The following is a 21,474-nucleotide window of genomic DNA, read 5'->3' on the forward strand; positions in this document are numbered from 1 at the left end:
TCTGCATTCTTTCCAGATTAGAACATAGCATCAAGAAGGTTTCCTTCCCCGTTATAACTCCTAGACCACATATGCGTTGCGTTAACGTCTTCCACTAGAACAGTTGATGAGCCCAATATGATCCTAATCAAAGAAATGCGGTCAAAGTAAATGTTCGTACTTAAACCAGTGGGAGATGACAGAAGTTGTTTGTGTTTCATTACTAGGAAATTTCTGGCTCCAGAAGTTATACTATACACAAAAAATCTCATGTAAACAACTGTAGTATAGTCAAGGGTATCCCCTGAGTTTTAAGAATGACTCGATCTAGGACAGTTCATTGAGCTGTGTTTACAGAAAGGTGACATTTGACAAGCCAAAATGACAATTAATTACTCCTGAAATAGAAAAGGGAGAAAACAAAATACAGCAGTAGCAAAAATCCTGCTGTGTGCAAATTCTTTTAAAATTAATCTTGTCTTCCACTCTCTACTTTGTGTGTGTAACCCTCGCACTCCCCTTCTTAGCATTCCTGGATCCAAGGAGTGTCGGGGTGAAAATGTTCACTGGTTCAGAAGTCTACTCTACACAGTGAGTTATTGCATTATAGGTAAAATAAAAAACACTAATTCTTTGCAAGCCAAGAAACTGGTTTGTTGAAAAAGATTTAAAGCATTTCTTTCATTAAAGGGAGATAAAGGACCAGTAAATAAAAAAACCAAGATGTAATAGCGTGGAAGACATACAATAACATTAGCAAGATGTGTGTTAAAACGACCATACCTGCAAAGGCAATTAGATATTTTACATTTTTTATTCTTTCTGGACATCGTGTTGTCCAGTGACATATTAGCTATCTCTTGAAGGATAGCTGTTCTCTTAAGCTTGCCATACACTGTGAATTTCGGCTGGTTCATCAACTTCGCCCAGTGGTTGCTGCTGTCGGGTACCCTTTCGGCCTGCAACCCTCAATCAGTTGGAAAATCTTTGAATGAACAGAGCCAGCAGTCAATGAGCTGCCATCTCTGTTCAGGTATTCTGACAGTGGCTGGTGGTTGCTGTCAGTATACAATAAAGACAGCAGGAGATTCCTCGATCAACACTCGTAATCATTGCTGCAGGAATCTAATATTTTCTTTGTTCAGCCCGCAGGTTGAACAAAGAAAATATTAGTGTATGGGCAGCGTTAGACAAAGTACAGTTATTTTTCTCTAAGTCTCCTAGAAAAAGACCACCCATCCTCCCACTCCAAAGATTCCTACTTACCTTAAACTAATAGTAAACCACTGTGAGAAGGGTGGAGGTTTTGCCCTAATGTGCAAGTATGCACAGCACATTAGGACACACTTGCCTTAGAAATGTTCCCCTCTCTGGCACTGTCGGATCCATCTTTGATCCCCTGCTCTGTCCCACATTTGTGCTGCTGCTATCTCTTCTGCCGCCACCCAGGTATCCTCTTTGGCTATTGGGTGGCCACTGATGATGTTACTCCTGGGCACAGGAGTAACATCCCCCTCTGCATCAAGTCAATTCACAGCCAATTCATGGAATCTCTAAGATGCTACAAATGGACTGAGTATATACAATGCATGGCACATGCACCGTGCAGTGTACACAGAAAATAAAAAATCATTAAGGGAGAAAGGAATAACCAAGGACCTCATCTTGGACGCCCCATGGACCTCGGCAACAAAATCCTGTGCATGCACAGTACAAAAGGATCCGAAGCTGCATCAACAAGGCTTCCAGTACAGTTTCAGGAAGTAATCCTAGATTCACGAGAGAACACCGATGCTGGAGATCTATGCTGACATCATCTCTATCATCCACAACAGGATGACAAGAATGTGCGATGATCTGTGCAACTGCCAGGTGAATTCAGAGATGATTTGAAGATCTACAGTGATACACAAATAAGATACATTTTTAATAGTTAAGGTATTAAGATTTAACTCCTGAGTTTAGTGTCACTTTAAATAATTTTCTGACAAATTCCTCCATTAAGCTAAGCAGCATGGACAGACAAATCTCCCCTGTTCTATCTTATTCTGGCAGTCAGCGCCCATATTGTTAGAATACACAAACAGTGCTGGCTGCTGCATTTTAAAGATTTAACTCCTGAAGTTAGCGTCACTTTAAGTGTATGGACAGCAAAAGAATACTGGATTAAGAAGACTTTTTGTGGTTAAATGAGTAACAGAGGTTAGACATGTTGAGGTCAACATAATGTTTGGAAGGTCAATCTGTAGTAGGATGGGGGAGGCTGTTGCTTGCAGTGTAAACAGAAAGGTGAGTCGTTTGAGTGTGAAAGTTGCACCTTCTCAACAAGAAAGTACAAGGTGTGCATTGTAAGTCTGTACTACAGGTGAAGGGGTCACATTGTATTAAACACAGAAGAGGTGAATGGGAATTGGAATGTACTGAAGGATGTCTAAGTGAAGAAAATCAGTGCCCCATGCTCATTCCTGATCAGCAATTTCTCAGTAAACGTTGACAGTGCACAGTAGATATCTCTGGAAAGAATGTTTCCACTTTAATGTATGTATGGAGCACATGAAAATATATATCTCTCAGCATAACTTGGGTGACAACAATTTTCAAACTCTAGTAAACAAAAACAAAACATCCATCCATGATTCTTACAGACCTATATAATTTCCTAAGGTGGACCTAGTAGCAGATATACAGTATGTTTTCATGGTAAAGTGTATGTGTAAACCTACATGTTTTTATGTTAAAGCTAACGTGTAAACCTACTCGCTATAGTCTCTTTAAAGCTTTAAAATATTAAAGTGATATTAAAGTCAAAAGGATTTTAAGCAATTTAAATTGCTGATTAAATCACTTACAATGGATGCTGCTCCTTAATGTTTAATAGTTTTAGTTTCCTGCAGAATCAGCTGGTCTCTTGAGCACCGGTCCTGACTTCCTGGTTTAGAGTGACTTGTTTCTCAAGCAGAGTGCTATGCAGTCACCCTTGTGTGTGCTAGTAGGCAGTGTGTATCTCCACAAAGACACAGACACAGCAAATCAAGCTACTCCCTTCCACCCTGCTCCCTTCTCCAAGTTAGTAGATGAATAGTTGCTGCAGTCTGCTCTGTCCTTGTTATCTTGTACTGGACAGGATGTTCAGGGAAGCTGAGCTGAGGGATTTGGAAGCAGCTGTACAGAAACATAATGATTGTAAGTGTAAGAGTGCAAAAATGTCAAGCAATGCTTTGCTGGGCAGTATATATTTGATCTTGATTCATTGATTCTTGATACAACTTTAAAGATGACCTCCAGGCACAAAACTTTTATTTAAGTATAAACCTCAGTAGTCATAAAGGATATAAAACCAGTCACCCTGCACAAGGGGAGAGAACAGTAGTGACTGGCCTTTATTACAGGAAACTCCTGCACAGCAGAAAAGTTGCACACTGGATTGCTGCACAGATTTGGAAGCAACACACAAAGCACTCTAAGATTCAAATACAAATCAACATGCTTCTTGTATTTAGACACTTTTTACTTACTCCAGAGTTTAGCGTTTAATGTAATTCCAAAAATTGCTTTAATTTCTTTTAAATCAGCTCTCGGTAAAATACCTGGGGGTCCTGCTATGAAGGGCTCGTACGGGCACTTCCTGTTATGGGGTGCAAATTGTCTTCCAGTTTTGTTCCTGCATTGTCACCCTGGTTCAAAGATGGGTCATGTAAATTCTGGTGCCTGTGAAGTTCTTGGCTGTTTTCAAAAATGTTTGACACATCAGTCCCTCTTGCAGCCTTGTGACTTACTCAAAAGTTACAATGTTGAGAGGAGGTTGAGGAAATGCTTTTTCCTGCTTGCAGTAGACAGATGACAGAACTTCAGGGTAGCCAAAGTTGCTTTATTTGTGTTCATTAACTGTTTATTAATGATAAAAGGTAGAGCTTTCTTGGCAAAAGTATATTGTTATGTATTTTGAAACTTTAGGGAGTTGTGAAAAATGTATAGTTACTGAAAGGTCCACTTTGAATGCAAGCTCAAGATAATTGTAAAAATAACAATTGTAAAAGAGGTCTGAGATGTCTAGGTTTGACTGTAAATAAAATGCTTAGAGCAGAATCTGTTACAGTGTTGTTTTAGATAATAGAGTAGGGAACAGAATCTATCGACTTCAATTTTGCCTTCAGAGAGGGCTAGACTGAGGGACTAGACTGGGATATCCCTTCTGACCAAGCATAGGCAGTAGGCAATCATTACTGCACTGCTCAATGACGTTTACTTAATGATTTGTATACTTTGTTCACTGTAGCAGTACTTTTAACCTAGGTCGGCATGATGATGAGCCCCCAGGGGGTGTATCCTTTACAGTCTGGGCTCACAAGAATGGACTGAATGATGCTGGCCATCATTCAGCCCCGAAGTGAGTGGCAGAGGAAAATGCAAAGGGCAGTATTGGAGCATAGAGAGGATAAGCAGTGCAAAAAAAATGTTACTGAACAAAAAAGCTTAAGATAAATGAATGATGTATATTTGATTATGTAAGAGTTCTTAGAAAAGCTGATTAGCAGACTTTTTACAACCTTTGGGCTGGCTGGACACGTTTTTAAATATTTTGCAGAATACTGGAACCTGAGAGCTGCAGACACGGGAAACCAGCATTAAACACCGATAGATATATATTTTAAGCTTGTAATATATTTTAGACTTGTCTATGTTGAAGAAGAACTCTGGTAAAATGAACTCTTGCTTGCTTCCCCTGCATTGCAGTGGTTAGGTGTTCATTTTAGTCTAGGTGCGAATATAAAAAAGTTTATACTCACCTGACTGGCTGTACGACAGGTCCTTCCAGCTTCTCCTCCTCTGCTTCAGCGATCTAAGGTCCCATGAGTCATCATATCCAATACACTGTTTATAGGATGTGAGGACGCCAAGGAACATACCGTTGCTGGAGTGGAGGAGAAGACGGGCTGGAGGGAGTGCTGTAACAACCATCCATCTGTGAGGTTCGGGTAAGTATAACTTTGTTTTTTTTGCACCTAGACAAAAAGGAGCAATTCAATCTTGCAATGTAGAAGTAGCCCTACTACAAGGGTTAATAAATATTTTCCCTTCCTTCCTTAAGCCTGTAGGCCTAGCTGAAAAATAAGGGTCCTGAAGGGATTTGTATGACTTGTCCATGTTTTTATGGTCCTTTTCTGTTCCTCCTTTTCAGATTTCCTTTTTTCCCTTTCCCCCTATTTCCACGTGTCTGTGTGCCATGTTAGGTTGAACTCGAATGACATGTGTCTTTTTTCAACCTGACTAACCATGTAACTTTGTAACTATTGTCACAATCTGGGATCAGACTCAAAGTCCAGTAGCTGAAACAGCAGGCAAATTCGAGGTTAAACAGGCCGGGTTCGGTACACAAGGAGACGGTAGTAGTATGCAGGCAGAAGCGTAGTCAGTGAACAAGCCAAGGTCAGTAGCCAAAGGTATCAGGTATGAAGCAGAAGACGATCAGAGTAGTCAGTGAATCAGCAGCCAAAAGGTCGGTACACGGGTAGCAGTATTAGCGGATTGCATCACAGAAGGAGCAGAAAGCAAGATATTGGCAGGAGCACAATCTGGCAAATCGGAAGTGTAGAGGCATGGCTTAAATAGGAAGTTCAACGAGGAGCAAGGAGTTCAGCAGAAACTAGGTTTAAATGAGGATTATACAGGAGATTAGGAAGGGGGCTATCTAAGGTTCTAAGGTGCCTCAGCAGGTAGAGCCACTGCCAGCTACAGCAGAGGCCCTGGGTTCAGTTCTGGTTCCTGACAGTTATCTTGTTAGGTTATGTCTGCCCCTCCTGGTTTAATTCTGTGTTCTGGTAAGGTTAGACTAGTATTTTATTAAGTATAGTTGTATTAGTGAGAATCTATCATAGCCCTAAACTGTATTAAGACATGTAACAAAATTATTTTTTACCTTTTTTCTTTTAATAAAAAAAAAAAATTCCTTTAATTGTTACCTACCTACATGCTGGCTATGCGGACATCTGAAACCGGTTACATTGTGCCTACACATCCAGACCCTCTCTGATGTCTGTGAGCAGCTTACCGCCATACATCCAGTGGAAATTCCAAACACCTGTAATTAGTTGTTTTCACTATAGACTACTGACTGTGCAGACAAGCTTGATCTTCTCTGTTAAGGGCCAAAGATTAATGCTATTAAATGGGAAGAGCATGTATGGATGTAATTTCGACTGCAACATGAGTAAAGCGATGATGACATCCAGTCAGTAACTTCAAAGACGAATGCCCATTTCATTTTCTCCACTCACAGAATGTTGGAGCAGTTAGTATTTTATTGTCTTATTGTCTGACTATCCATTTCCCAGTCACAAATTGGTGTTTAAAGGGTTATCTGGTGTATAAGCATGCATGCACCCACAGTATATTACTCTTCTGTACTGATGTAATTTTTTGATAAGAGAAACTATGAGCAAAGAAGAGTATTTGATTATTTTTTTCCTCCTGAATATGATATTAAGCTTCTCTGTCATACACAAAGCACAGAGGTCAACAGTGCTGTTTCTGTCTAACCTGCTTAACCACAGTAGCATATTTACATGTATCAAGGGCTATACTATGTCTTAAATCAAAATATTTAAAAAAACAACAACTTTATTTAGATCTGGAATGACCAATTATTTAGCGGTTAAATCAGGCTGCTTCATCAGATTGTTCAGTCCTTGATAGTGATGGCATAGTCTGGGTTCATACCCACAAACATCTGAAGTCTTCAAAGCAGATATATTTCTCAGCCAAGACAATATGTGACTGAAATGTTGCCTGCAACAGAATTACATTTGATGGCTAAGTGAAGACACTTGCTTAACAAGTGTTGCCTGATTGCCAGGCAAATTTGAAGGGTGGGGGACCTTGCTATTGTCATGTACCACCACACTATTGCCTAGTGTTGTCTGCTCTACTTTTTCCACAGTTATTGACATCCTGTAGCCAAATCTTTTTCTTAAAGTGTATTTTTTTTTATAGTTTTAGATAGGGGAGGGACAAGTAAGAACCCCCTCTGGGGAGAGATTCTTTCACATCCTGTCCTGGAGAAGCAAGAGGCTGTGAGAATAAATCCCTCCAAAGTGAACGGACTTCCCATCTTAGAGTGTGGTCATATGAAACCGGTTTCCTCAATGGAAGACCTATTGCTCTGATGGCAACTCGCATATTTTGGATTTTCCCCGCTGTCAATAGACACCAGGACAAAAAGGAGGGTAAATCTCCCCAGCAGGGGCACAAATAAAACTATTACAAAGGGTATAACCCTTCCCCATTGTTTTCAAAATTACAAAAAGGCCGCCTTTACATACACTTTAAAGTGACACTAAACTCAGGAGTTGAGTCTAAAAAATAGGTTCAAAAACCTCAACAATTTAAAAAATTTAGCTTATTTGTGTATCACTCGGCTGTAGATCCTCAAATCATCTCTGAATTGGTGCTGATACTGTCCTTCCTTCTGGAGGGTGGCTGCTTGTGTACCCAATGGTCCCTTGTGTGTTGTAAAGTAGCCACCGCTCCAAGCTCACTTCTGTGATTTACTACAATCTCACATTTAAGTTGACTGTTTTGTATTGAGATTGTAGTCCATCACAAGAGTGAGCTTGGAGTGGTGGCTACTTTACAACACACACAGGGAACATGGGGAACAAAAGAAGCCACCCTTCAGAAGGAAGGACAGTGTCCGCATGAATACAGAGATAATTTGAGGATCTACAGCCGAGTGATACACATATAAAATACATTTTTGTTAATAGTTAAGATACTTGAATGCATTTTTAAGATTCATGTCGAGTTTTTTCCATTTTAAATCTATTGTAAGAAAAACAATGGTTGTGACAGGAAAACACCCTCAGAAATGTACTGTTCATAACGGAGTCCTAGCTGGTATATCAACATAAGTACAGTAAAGGAACTGCTTCAAAGATCTATACTAATTTGTATTGTAAGTCATTTTGGCAGACTATGGTGTGATGGTCTTTTTTGGAAGAAGCCTAACTAATATTGCACATATTAATCTTGTGTAGCAGAGAGTAAAAATATAATCAGAGTACAATGTTATACAATAGTCATAAAGGTTGGTTGTTTTACAGATATACTTGGCAAGTCCAAGACAAAGTAGATGCCAACAACGTGGCCTACACATCTGGAAAATTAAGTCTACACACGGATTATCCAGCTCTCCATTATCCTCCAGGAGTAAGTTATTTATCGCTTGATTGTGATATTGAGAAGCAAGAGCAGATTAGACTATTATTTCCTAAATTTGTCATTTTCTTCTCTTTGGTCAGTTAAATTTTTTTTCCCTGCTTCACAATTCACAATGGCAAATGCAGAAATAACACTTTTAGTAAATGCATATTCATAATGGAAACAGGTGTACATCATTCAAGTTTAATAGGTCATGTACTGGATGTTCCTATGGTGCAGACATGTCCCACATCTGATTTTTATCAATTCAGATAGCCAAGAATGGCACATATGGTCATACAATAATTATGTATTTCAGTAAATGCATTATTGCTGCAGCTTTTGTCCCTGTCTAACCCATAGATTTGACTGGAAATTTAACATCTCTTTCTTGCCTCTTTTTGCTGTTTATGGCCATATCTGCACTCTAATAAAGTGGTGGACAATTGAATAAGAGGACAATTCGAGAGCCACCAGGATATTTTTTTATGAGCCAGCTCCCTTGACAACAACTAGAGAGAACCTCAAACAGGAACCAGCTGTGAATTTCATGGAACATTGGCTTTTATGCTCCTGGGATTTGCCCAGCCTCACTCTAATGTTTAGGCTTAGGAATCTAATAGATAATTGTCACCCTGCACTGGTAACTTTGTGGTGTCTTTGGTACTTCAGACAAATTAAAGTTGCCTGATCTTGCTAGTAGACTCTAATCAGGGGTAAAGCGTAAGGATTTGTTTTTCATTTATATAATGTTGCTTCACTAAGTTGACGCTGAGGCCAAGTAAAATAAAAGTAGAATTTTGAAATTCTAAGTGCTCAGGCTTAGTACACTGCTAATATCATCTATGTTGACGTACTTGCACAAAGCAATGCACTTCTAAAGGGATGTTTTTTGTCCAAATTTTTTAATGATTATTTAGTTATGTTAAAGGCGCATTTACAACTTAGCATTTATTTTGGAAGATGTTTTTGCAAGTGCACTAGAACAGTCTATCTCATCAACTACAGAGCTAAATCTTTGCAATGTTTAACAAGGAACAACCAGGAATTGTTAACAAAAATTTTAATTTACATGTTGCCTTCCCCGCCTCCTTCCAACTCCCCCTTCCCCCCTCCCCATCAAATGTTAATGAAAATTTTTATATTTTTCATTACATACCTTATTTTAGACCCAGTGATGTAATCACTAGGCCTCTGCTTCTCTATGCAATGTGGACAGATCATGATTGGGGCTAGCGGCTGGTAGCGTGATGTGCATATCGTCTTAAAAACATCCCTCAGTACTCCTTTCAAGAGCTCTCAGACCTGATGCAAGCAGTGGCCTGGCTCTTAGAAATTGTTGTGCCACTACTAACATGTTTTGATGGGCTGGTTTTAAAGCTGAATTCTAGACAGATAGAAAAGATTACATTATAATGCAGCTTTGTCATCATTACTACATAATTTAATGTATTCTTTCAAGGCAAGCAGTGTTTGTACCTAAGGCTGCTCATACACCTTGTGATAATCGGACGACACTCTTCGTCCGATGATCAAACCGTTGTACGATTTTCATACGGCGGCCCCATCCTGCCCCGATTATCGCAAGGTTGGATCAGCAGTAATTAGAAGAAAGCACCTGGATGAATTGCGGTAATCGACCGCACATATTTTCGTCTGTGCATGTGCAATGTAAATCGTACAAATTTTGACGTACGGAAACACCACCAACCTTGCAAAAATCGTACGATCGAACAAAGTTTTCTAACCTGCTGGTTAGTCAAAAGTCGATCGATTGTACATACATGTATTTGCGGTTGTACACTGCTCATCAACCTTACGAATATCGGACGAAAACGCGATCACATACGAAAATCAGCCGATATTCGTAAGGTGTATGGGCACCTTTAATCTGACCTGGTATCAGCCACTTGCAGTCCCTGTGCAGCAGGGCTGAAGTACAAGATGAAGCAGAGTTACAAGGAGCCAATCAGTTCATGTGCTGGCTAGGAACATGCTGATAGGAAGAAAATCAGAGTGAGAGAGATGAGCTCATCACTGTGCTGCTTCTCCTTTCACTGTTCAGTCACAGGTTGGGGACATGTATGGGGTGACCAGGGTTTAGAGGAAGTGGGGTGAATAATGCTGACCATCACACTGAAGACATCTAGTGGCAGAAACATCCTGATGGAAGAAATCTCAGTACTGAAGTTAATACAGCAAAATTATTTTTGATTTATTTTTTTAATGGGCAATTCATTTTTATCTTGTCATTTTTGTATAAAATTTTGCTTTTAAAGTACAGTTAGAAAATTAAAAAACAAATCTCTAGGCGGTAGGGATTTTTGTCAGAAGAGACATGCAAAGTCTCTTCTGTAAAACCAATAAAACTTCTTCTTCCCTTGTCTAGAGATTTCTTGAGGTTTTTGCATACTTGCACATTATGGCAAAAACCCACCCAGGGCATGGTGGTGAACTGCCTCTTTAAGGCTCTCTCTCCTTTTCTCACTACAGCTATTAAAAAACTAGTTTGCTGTTGCTCTAATAACACACATTCTGTTAATTGGGATTACTTTAAAAGTTCAAATAAAAACATAGGTAGAGTACTGTTTACATGAGAACAGATGTGCCTGAGGTCATATAGGTAAGCATGCCAAGGATTACATAAACCCATAGGATTCAGAAATCATGTCCGGTTCCCAGCCTCTCATGCAAACACAACAGTATGGATTCACTTGGAACGTAAATCCGCATATGACATCTGGATAAAGATTTTATGTTGCTGTTGTTGTTCTGTGATTTATGTTATCTCAATTAAAAATGCAGACGTTATTAAATACAAACAATAGCACAAGAGTAATTACAAAGCGCAGACGGTATAAACATCAGGGACTATCCAGTCACCACATGTAGTTCATTAAAATGTGAGTGTTTACTGCCATTAGAAAAGTCATCTTTTCGAAGCTTTTTTTTTCCCTTGTACAAACTTTCACTACAACATGAGTTCATCTGCCCTGGTTGTGTCTACCAGACAGAGTGTGAAGGAAGGAAGGATGTAGAGTATACATACCAGTAGTGCAAATTAGTAATAAATAATCTTCATTTGATTGTGTAACTTTGGGCAATTGTGTTTTTAATAAACAAAATGGATTGCATTATGTAACCAAACAGCTAAATACAGATATGGATTTGTATTTTTGGCCATCCATTACTAAGTTTTATGTATTACTTATGTTTTTCTAATAAGGTCATGAGGTTAGTAGGACAGGTTTGATCAAAGGTAAACATAGCTGAACTGGAAAGTGAGCTGATTTAGAGAATTCTTCCAAATCAGCTATGCTGTCCTAGATTGTTCGCTTCTCCTGCCTTCTCCAAACTCTTCACCCTTTTGTGAATAACCATGCTAGTTATGCATCATCCAAAATAGAGGTGGGTGTTGTGTGGATCAGAGTGACATTTAAATATCCAAGGTTTTTTTTCTGTTAATTTATGCCAAGTATGCAAGTAAAATGTAACCTTAAGTTTGTTGAACATTAAAGTGTGTCTACAGTCAAACTTTTTTTTGTACCACAACACAGTGCATAAAGAGCAGGTGTATTTCTGTGGGTTGAGGGAATGCATTCATTTTAGCATGCATTGACACTTTAGTGTGAATGGGCCCTGTAGTTCCTGATCATTAGGCAGATCAGTGTGGCATTTGACACTCTATCACTTTACAGCAATTAAAAGCTGATAGGAATTCTAATCTCTTTCTACGCTACTAGTTGTTGCTGTTGCAGATTTTCCTTCACTTACTGATAAAACCGTTGTCATTGGGACAGGACATGAAGGGAAATTTCTCTAACAGAGCTCCAGATGTCAGTAAAAACCAAACAGGAGTTCTAATTCTTTCCTACCCTATCCAAAACTAAAAATAATTGACTGTTCAGTTCAATGTACCAAAATTCCCCTTTCATTGTTCCTGTATGAATTGACCATATCATAGATAATGAAAGTATAAAGGTGGCCATATACTGTACAAATTTCGGCCGGTACTTGAAGAGCCAGCCAAAATTTGCACACTGGGTGTCGGCACCCTTTCGCCCTCCATCCCTCTATCAGCTGATCGAAGGAGCCGGTGGGAATTTTTTTGTAATCTGTGCGGGTATTCTGACAGCAGCCGGCGGCCGTGGGGATTCCTCAATCAACGTGCTTGTAGCGTTGATGGAGGAATCTGCTCTATGTTTTTCATTCAACCTGTGGGTTGAAGGAAAAAAAGAGCAGTGTATGGCCAGCTTTAGACTGTAAAATTACATGAAAACTACATAAAATAGTTTCTGCTGGACCTATGAATTCACTGACTTTTTTCATTTGCCAGGTACAGTTTCTTCACTGTTTAAAACAATCTGAAACTGGAGGTGAGAGTGAAGTGGTAGACGGGTTCCATGTCTGCAACAAACTAAAAGAACAGAATCCAGATGCTTTCCGAATCCTCACGTCTACACAGATCGACTTTACAGACATTGGAGTTGATTACTGTGATTTTTCCCTCCAGTCCAAACAACGAATAATAGAGTAAGCTCATTCAGCCGTAGTCCCATTAGAGGTAGTCTGTGCTCATCGCCCTAAAGAGGAGACTCTGAGAGAAAGAGAAAGACTGCCTCTTGCTGGATGGAAATTGTATAGCATATCATTTAAAGCTAAACTCCATGCACACAGCTAAATACATAGATGATATACAGTACATATAAAGGAACTGTTTTACCTGCCAAAGGTTTTTATTTCTGTCTGTCCAGTCCTGAGGTTTACTCAACCTTGCCACAGCCCTGTCTGGCCAAGCAGGATACCTGATTTTTCTGCATTGCAGTTAAATCTCAATTACTTTACTTGTTATGCAGTCAAGCTGTATAAAAAGTAAAAGATATGGCATCATTTTATAACTTTCTACTATTTAAGTGTCTAAAGTGACACTGACCTCCGGAGGTAAATCTTAAAAATGCATTCTTGTATCCTAACTGTTAACAAAAATGTGAATTGGTGCTGACACTGTCCTTCCTTCTGGAGGGTGGCTACTTTTGTACCTCATGGCCCCTGAGTGTGTTGTAAAGTAGCCACCACTCTTGGCTTACGCTCATGATGAACTATAATCTCAATACAAATTAGTCATCTAAAAGGTGAGATTGTAGTCCATCACAGGAGTGAGCTTGGAGCTGTGACTACTTTACAGCACATGCAGGGACCATGGGGAACAAAAGTAGCCACTCTCCAGAAGGAAGGACAGTGTCGGCACCAATTCAGAGATGATTTGAGGATCTACAGCCGAGTAATACACAAATAAGATACATTTTTGTTAAAAGTTAAGGTACTTAAAGGCATTTTTAAGATTTAACTCCTGAGTTTAGTGTCACTTTCACTTTACTGATCTGCCCTATGCCGGATGCATGTAGTAGAACAGGATCACTGTCTTCAAAAGATTGCAGCAGTCCGGGGGTTTCCATCGATCCAACATGAATTTTCTGTAGTAATCCAATCAGAAACACTGCTGAGAGAACATGGCCATTGTTGATTGGTGTACAGTGGAGGGGGGTATTGGGGTGCTGGAGACCTAGAGTGATGCACTTTATGGTAGAGCAGCGGTCTTATTCTCCGGCATGCTTCTGGCACAGGTCAGCTTAATACAGTTATGCACACACATAACGAATGCATAACAAATAAAAATGTCCCCTATGTGATAGCCAATTACGTGACAGGTCCTCTTTATGGAGCCATCAGGTGTCTTTCAGACCCCTAATGTCACCTAGGAACCCCCCAAGAGAAGCTGTAATATACATCACTTCTAGCATTCAGAGACTGGGAAGGAGATCAGTTGGCGATCTTGTACTGAACTCCCTCTGATCTCTAGTGATAGAGCCGCTGTGCCAGTCCCGGCCTACACTGGGCGCAGCGAAGCTTGGGACCGCTGCCTAGGGACGCACACCCGCAGGCAAAATACAAACGATTGGGCGTCTCTGCAGTCACCGGAATGCTTGTATTGAAACAGCCATCGCCGGCCGTATACATCTCAAACAGTTTGGGGGCGGGGATGAACATTTCAAAACGCCCACCAGCATCTACAAGGCTCCCATCCAGCTGTTTTATGTATGACCGCTGGACGGGAAGTGGTTAAGTAACACTTAAATGTCTTGCCCCTCACCCAGCCTGCGACTAGACAGTGAAAGGAGAAGCAACAGACTGATGAGTTCATATTTCTGTCACTCTGCTCTCTTTTTATATCCGCATGCCCCTTGTTAGCACACAAATGTTATAGCACAACTGACTGGCTCTTTGTGTTGCTTCTTCCTGTCTGAGCTCTGCTTTAAATTGGATTTAATACCAAGCCAAATACAACTAATAAAAGTATACTTTCACTAAAAAAGACAAATTTTATAAATACAGAGCTGCATTAATTTGTGTCTATTTTATTTGCATGGAGTTCAGCTTTAAATCCTAATGTTTTGAAAGAAGTCGGTTTTTATAAACATTTACTAGACAACTAGTAGTTTCAGAGTTCAATGATGGCCTCACCCATGTATTTATCAGCCAAGTTTTCTTTATAACTTCTTATATACCACAATACGTTTTACCATTTATTAATGTCAATAAACTGTTATGATATGCTGTAAAGCTTTGTTGAATCCAAACTTTACAAGAGAAGCCTTGGACACATCCACTAAACTTCCCATTCCTTTACATAAGCTACTTCATCGTAATAGATACTTTTTCTTGCGAATCCTTACATCTCTAACATAGCCCTGTCCATACTACCCTCAGTTCGTCCACGAGTATTACCTAAATCTATTAAATCCATGCACATGCCCTGAGGAAGATTTTGTTCTTTATTGTTTTCGAGATTCGAGTTATGTTTGACTCAGTGGGGTTGATTTACTAACCTTATAAACACACCACAAACATGTATACACCTCTGTAGTGTGTTCCCTCCCAGCATGATCTATGGGTGGAATCTAAACACCTTTGTAGTGTGTACACACCCAGCAGGTGTGTTGTGCAAAGCCAAGCATGAGTTGCAAGGTGATGTTGTGTAAATTAGCTCTATGTTGTGTTGCTTGCGTTGATGAATGCAGGAATGTAAATGCATGAGCTAACCATTTTTGTCTAAACTGTGAAGCAGCATTACATATGCATCATGTGCATGATTTTTCCATATATGGCATTAGTGGAAATATGCTTTTAGAGACTTTTTGGTTGATAAATACGTTTTGCTGTGTGAAAATCACACGCACCTGGTGCGTGCGTGTGTTTAGGTTAGTAAATCACCCCCATTATGTTAACTGTACACATGGATTGATGTCTACCCATTGTTATTTTCCTATAACCTAGAGACTGAAAGCCGTAACGTATATATAGCCCTGATGTTAGAGGGAACATTGTTTAGCTGCTTATCTCCAGGTGAAATTTTCCTCCATGTATGTATGTATTTTTCTACTTCAAATAATAAAAAAATTTCAAAAAAAAAAAAAGAGAGGCCTTGGAGTTATATTCATATTTCGGCAGAAGTATTTGATAATTAAACTTGCTGATAGCTCTAAAAGCAGTGTGTCATTTGTCTAAGACACTCTTATTATTACTTATGTATGCCTTATCTGGTCATAGTTTATTGTTCCTCTAAGAAAGGAGAATCCTGCAATAAAACTGACTCTTATCTTTATGCTGTAAACATCATAGCTTAAAGTTGCAAAAGAATGTTTGGTAATGCGTTCTTCTATTTTCAGACTAGATCAGAATGGTGAACTTCTGAGAATTAATCTTAATAATGCAACACGGGACTCAATACTCAACATACCAGCAGAGAAGGTGCAGCCTTTTTACTCCTCCTTAAAAGAGTTTGTCAATCTTCTGAATAGACCCGAGAATATATTCTGCTTCAAAATGAAACCAGGTCAGTCGGAAATTGTACCCTTCACTAAATAATTACCAGGCTCTGATCAATTTTGGTTCTTAATGTACTTGTTGTAACACAAGCAGGTATCATATCTCAACAGAGTATTCACTCCTGCTTGAAATGAAAGGGAAATTTTGACATGGCAAATAAAAAGAACATATGCAGTGCATTTCTGCAAAACAAGAATATTCCCCATGTTAAGCCCTTTGGAGACTCAGATATTCAACAAAAGATAATTGAAAAATCAACTTTTGTTGAACGGAAGGGACCTGACATGGCTCCATACTGGTCAGATTTTGGCTGAGTGAGCGGGCCTCAGTGTATGGCCAGCCTGTCCTATTGTGGACTGACAATATGCAGCATTTTTGTGGACTGATTGATCTCCACTCAGCCTAGTTTTATTTTGTTAAACTTCTCAAACCCTTCCACTCTCCCATCTTCACAATAGAGAACTAGGAGGGCTACACTTTCAGTGTTATATTTAACAGGCTAAAAAGGAACAATAAGAGAAGTTCATTGTTAGGGTTTATATAAACTTTTGTATTTATTAACCTATTTATTAATGATATCGGGGAGGGAGTAAATAGCCGTGTCTCAGTGTTTGCTGATGATACGAAAATTGAGAGGGAAGTAGACACATATTTAGACATTATAACATTACAGGAGGACCTGGATAAAATCGGGGAGTGGGCAACTATATGGCAGATGAAGTAGATAAATGTAAGGTAATGCACCTTGGAGTTGAAAATAGGCAAATGGTCTATACACTTATGGGTATGCAACTAGTGAAGTTGGAAACGGAGAAGGATCTGGGGGTCATTATAGACCGCAGATTGAATAACAGCTTGCAGTGCCAGGCCGCTGTAAACAAAGCAAGCAGTGTTCTGTCTTGCATTAAGAAAGGAATGTATGCTATGCGGTAGAGTACGCTGCGGGGCGTGTCCTAGATCTCATGGCGGCGGGACACACCTAGACTGAGCTCCGGGCTTCCCCTCTCTGCAGACAGGACAAACTCGTCCGCTATGCTGCACGCTGCATAATAGCAACGCTAGCTCTGACCTGACCTGCCAGCTGACTGTCATGAAGAAAGACGCAGGGCGCTCCGGGTCGGGCTCTGCGAAGACGCCGAATAAGGGAGTAATCACACGCTTCCTGGCGACGGAGCAACAGGAGCGACTGCGGGGTTCTCCTACACGGGCGGACTCGTTAACCGGGCCACCCACATACAACCGAGGAGCGGAGGCTATGGCTGCCTGCACTGAGCAAAATGAAACTCGAGATCGGCGCTCACTGTCCCCGGTGGATGAATTGGTGAGAGCACTCCCCACCAGAAATGAGCTGACGGCTATGTTCACCCACTTGGAGCAATCCCTCAAGACAGATATTTTGTCTCTTAGAGGGGAGGTTACACACCTGATCCATCGTGTGGAAGAGAACGAACAGCGCCTGGATCAGCAAGCAAAGGCACTGTCAGTTTTACAAACCCAAGTACAATCGTTGTCCCACTCTCAAAGAGCTATCTCTTATCGGGTGGAAGATCAAGACAACAGAAGTCGCAGAAATAATCTTCGAGTGAGAGGTCTCCAGGAAACTATGCCAGACGCTGACCTGATTATTAAACTCAGGAAAATCTTTAATGTTATATTGGGACAGGCACCTACAACCCCGCTGCTGTTTGATCGGGCGCACAGGGCAATGCGCCCGCGGGGTTTTATGTCGGAGACTCCTAGAGATGTCATATGCCGTCTCCACATTGCCACATTTGGAGTATGCGGTCCAGTTTTGGTTTTTACTCAGGAAAGATGTCCTTGAGCTGGAAAAAGTCAAGCGGTGAGCAACCAAACTCATTAAGGGGTTCAAGGACCTGAGCTATGAAACAAAGTTGTTAAAATTAAATATGTTCTCTTTGGAAGTTAGGAGATTAAGGGGGGACATGATTTTCCTGTATAAACTATTCAAGGGTGACAGCAACATTATTAACAAACTGTTTATGGTTAGCTTCGTAACAAAGACCAGAGGGCACAACCAAAAATTGGTGGAAAAAAAATTTCAACACACAGGGCGCAAGGGGTTCTTCACAGTAAGAGCGGTTAAGGTCTGGAACTCGCTGCCACAGGAAGTGATTTCAGCTAAGAGTGTGGAATCATTCAAGAAACTCCTGGACGAGTTCCTCGGAGACCATAATATACAGGGGTACAGGTACTCCTAAGAGTGAAATCATACATGGACTAATACACACTCACACACCAACTCAAACAGAAATGCACACACACAATAGGTTGGACTTGATGGACTTATGTCTTTATTCAACCTCAAATACTATGTAACTATGTATTTTTTCATTCTAAAAAAGAAGCACAACAGAAGCTGTTTGCTTTCAGACTCTCTCCTCTGAATCGTTGTACGGCCTTTATGAACACATGGCAACTTACTCATGCCTGCTTTTCATTATTAGATACATTGTTTGAATATTGTTTGGGCTTTTAAGATTGGTTAATGTTTGTTGTCACATTGACACAATACTGCAATCATGCTTTGTGGACATAAACCAACCAGCATAGACAATGTAGGTTGATTCCACAGTTGCTCTTACTCGCTAGGCTTTAATAGCAAAGTTGCACTTTTAAAAGATTTTGGTTACATAGCAAATTATATAGCACCCATGTCCCATCAATGTTTGGCTGTAACCATGCCCTATTCATATACCTTAAATTGTTTGGGACACAAAATACAAATGCTTGTGTACGCAGCAGCTACACTGTTTGAATAATCCAAGGAAAAGTGTCAGACATCCAGGAGCTGGTAGTGATTGTGCACCAAGTTAAAAGTGGCTTTATATCTGGAGCAGATGTTTCTGCAACTTTTAATAAAATAACAAATACCAGGTGTTTATAACCTATTATGTAGGTTTACTGCCAATTTTAATCCCAAAATGGAATTCTTCTTTAAAAGGAAAGCTTATTGTATTTTCATTGAGCACATATGTTATTACAGTGTTTACCTTCAAGTGGAACTCATATTTCCAGTAAAGTGAGAGAGCTTTTGACATAATGTGCAAGTGCAGAGCATACTTGCACATTATGGCACACTTACATGCCATTGAATTGTCATCAAGTGATGAACAGTCTCGGGGCTTTCGGATGTCTGCACAAGGAAAGCTTTTACAGGTGAAAAATATACATAAAATACATTAAATGCACATATAATCTTATACAAAGGTTGTTAGAATGAATGGGCTGGTAGCAGGGTCACTTAAAATGTATAATAATGCTATTAATTTATGTTCAGATTCTAACAATGTCTCCATGTTTAGGTCAAGTGATAACATTTGACAACTGGAGGATTATGCACGGGCGGAGGAGCTACCAATCTGGGACGGATGTTTCCCGTCATCTTGAGGGCTCTTACCTTGATTGGGATGTTGTGATGTCCAGACTGAGAGCCCTAAAGACCAAGTTGCAAACTTCAAACTGATTTAAGTTCACATGAACTAATAATACTAAGACAATAAATTATGTTTATAACAAATCACATTATTTTTCTTGTATTGCTATAAATAAGCATTAAAGGCTTGGTCCACCTGAGACTGGTATTTGCAGATGTTTTTGGCTAATCTTTTTCCTGTCATAATTAGGATTGCACAGATACCAAGTACAGTACTCTGTACAAGTACGAGTACATGTACCAATACTTTTGAGCTCTAAGACTAGACTAGAGAAAAATTCAAAAATTAGAAGGCAGCTGTCATTTGTAAGGAGCACACGGAGCTCCTGGGATTTGTACATCTCTGTTTTAATGTACGATTTTGTTTTTATAACTATAAATAAAGGGATGCACAGATACCAGTTTTGCGAGTACGAGTACTGGTACTTGCCGAGTACTTACAGGTACAAGTACTGATAAATTTTTGTTTATTGTCATGTGACAGTTTTTCTAAAACAATACATACTAATGATTTCAGGACAGTGGTGCAGCTCCAGAGCCAGGTCCCTGCTGCAACCGCTGCAACCCTGGTAGTTCTCGTGAAAATGCCAAGTATCTGCACTGGTACTCGAAAAGTATCTGTGCATCCCTAGTCATAATAGATTCCTCTAGAACAGCAGTTGGAATGCCCTGTTATTAAAATTAACTATCATAGAGGCTCACCCTTACAGCTATATCCATTGTGACACTATGGCCTGGGTTCACTAAAGAGCAGAGTTTATAGGTTTGCCTATGTGAAGATAATTTCCTGACTTTGTGCTCAAATTGGCACCTGATTGAAATAAAGTTTTCATGCAATAATAGGCCTGGGACCTGGAAGGTGATTACTAGCCTTTTCTGCAGATGGACTGGCGTCATAGTAAGCAGGGGGTTTTGGCAGTGTTAATTTTGACAGCAAATTTCAATGTAGTTTTAGTCAGTCTTCTGACTAAAATTCCATTTAGTTTTATCATATTTTAGTCATCTGAATTTTTAGTCAATTTTTAGTTGACTAACAACAGGATTATTCACAAAAGGGTGAATAATTTGGGGAAGGCTGGAGAAGTGAACAATCTAGGACAGGGGTCAGCAACCTGCGGCTCCGGAGCCGCATGTGGCTCTTTCATCCCCCTGCTGCTCCCTGTCCAGGGGAGATCGGCATCGCAGATGGTATGTGTTGAACTTATCTGCCCTGGAACAGCTGTTTGGTCCTGAAATGTCACTTCTATCGGACTTTGTGAGTGGGGTGGAATGTGAGATTGCACTCACAAAGTCGGATAGAAGTGACATTTCAGGACCCAACAGCTGTTCCAGGAACAGCTGACAAAGAGTTGAAATGATTGAGCTATTGGTGGTCACACATTCCACCGCAAAAAAACTGGGCGTGATTACATTGAAATGTGTGACCACGTCACCAGTCACACATTGTAACGTAGTCACAAACTTTGATAGAACACCACCATCAGGGGGGTAGGGCCGGTACCCATGGGAGGAGTCCGGGCAGCCTGGGGGGCCTCTTACATGAGTATCAGCTGTACCAGGGGCGGCATGGCAGAGGTGACAGGGGAGGAGGTGGAGGAGGCCAGGCCCCAGCAGAAGCAGGTAAGAGGAGTTGGGAGGAGTTACAGGACAAGGGACCCTGGCGACCAGCCAACCTGAGGCCCTTCAGAGCCCACCATATAGAATCTCAGATGGGCTGTGCGGGGTCTATGGTATGCTCTGCAGGGTCACTCTCAGATGGGCTCTGCAGGGTCTCGGGTAAGCCCTGAGCCCAGTGCATTACTAAGCCCTGAGTCCAGTGCGTTACTAAGCCCACATATACCTATATACATGCTAAACATAGCATAAAGGTAAAAAACAAATATATGCAGTGTTATCTTCATTTTAGATGTCAAAAGGGTTTTGTGGCTCCCAGTGTTTTCTTTTCTGTGGGAAACGGG

The 21,474-nt window shown here is 40.4% G+C and overlaps 1 protein-coding gene across 2 annotated transcripts in view; it reads left to right on the plus strand.

Annotated features, from left to right (window-relative positions):
* Nucleotides 1-19,626, plus strand: part of BBOX1 (gamma-butyrobetaine hydroxylase 1) — a 60,656-nt gene extending 41,030 nt beyond the window's left edge. For both annotated transcript variants that reach the window (XM_018564091.1, XM_018564090.1), the window contains 4 exons: nucleotides 8,079-8,184; nucleotides 12,512-12,708; nucleotides 15,903-16,069; nucleotides 19,386-19,626. In XM_018564091.1, the coding sequence (XP_018419593.1) occupies nucleotides 8,079-8,184; nucleotides 12,512-12,708; nucleotides 15,903-16,069; nucleotides 19,386-19,546 (631 nt within the window). In that variant the 3' untranslated portion in view covers nucleotides 19,547-19,626. The remainder of the gene's footprint in view (nucleotides 1-8,078; nucleotides 8,185-12,511; nucleotides 12,709-15,902; nucleotides 16,070-19,385) is intronic.
* The last annotated feature ends 1,848 nt before the right edge of the window (nucleotides 19,627-21,474 follow it).

This window comes from Nanorana parkeri, unplaced genomic scaffold (assembly GCF_000935625.1).
Source record: "Nanorana parkeri isolate BGI_ZX_2015 unplaced genomic scaffold, ASM93562v1 scaffold724, whole genome shotgun sequence".
Taxonomy (NCBI): Eukaryota; Metazoa; Chordata; class Amphibia; order Anura; family Dicroglossidae; genus Nanorana; species Nanorana parkeri.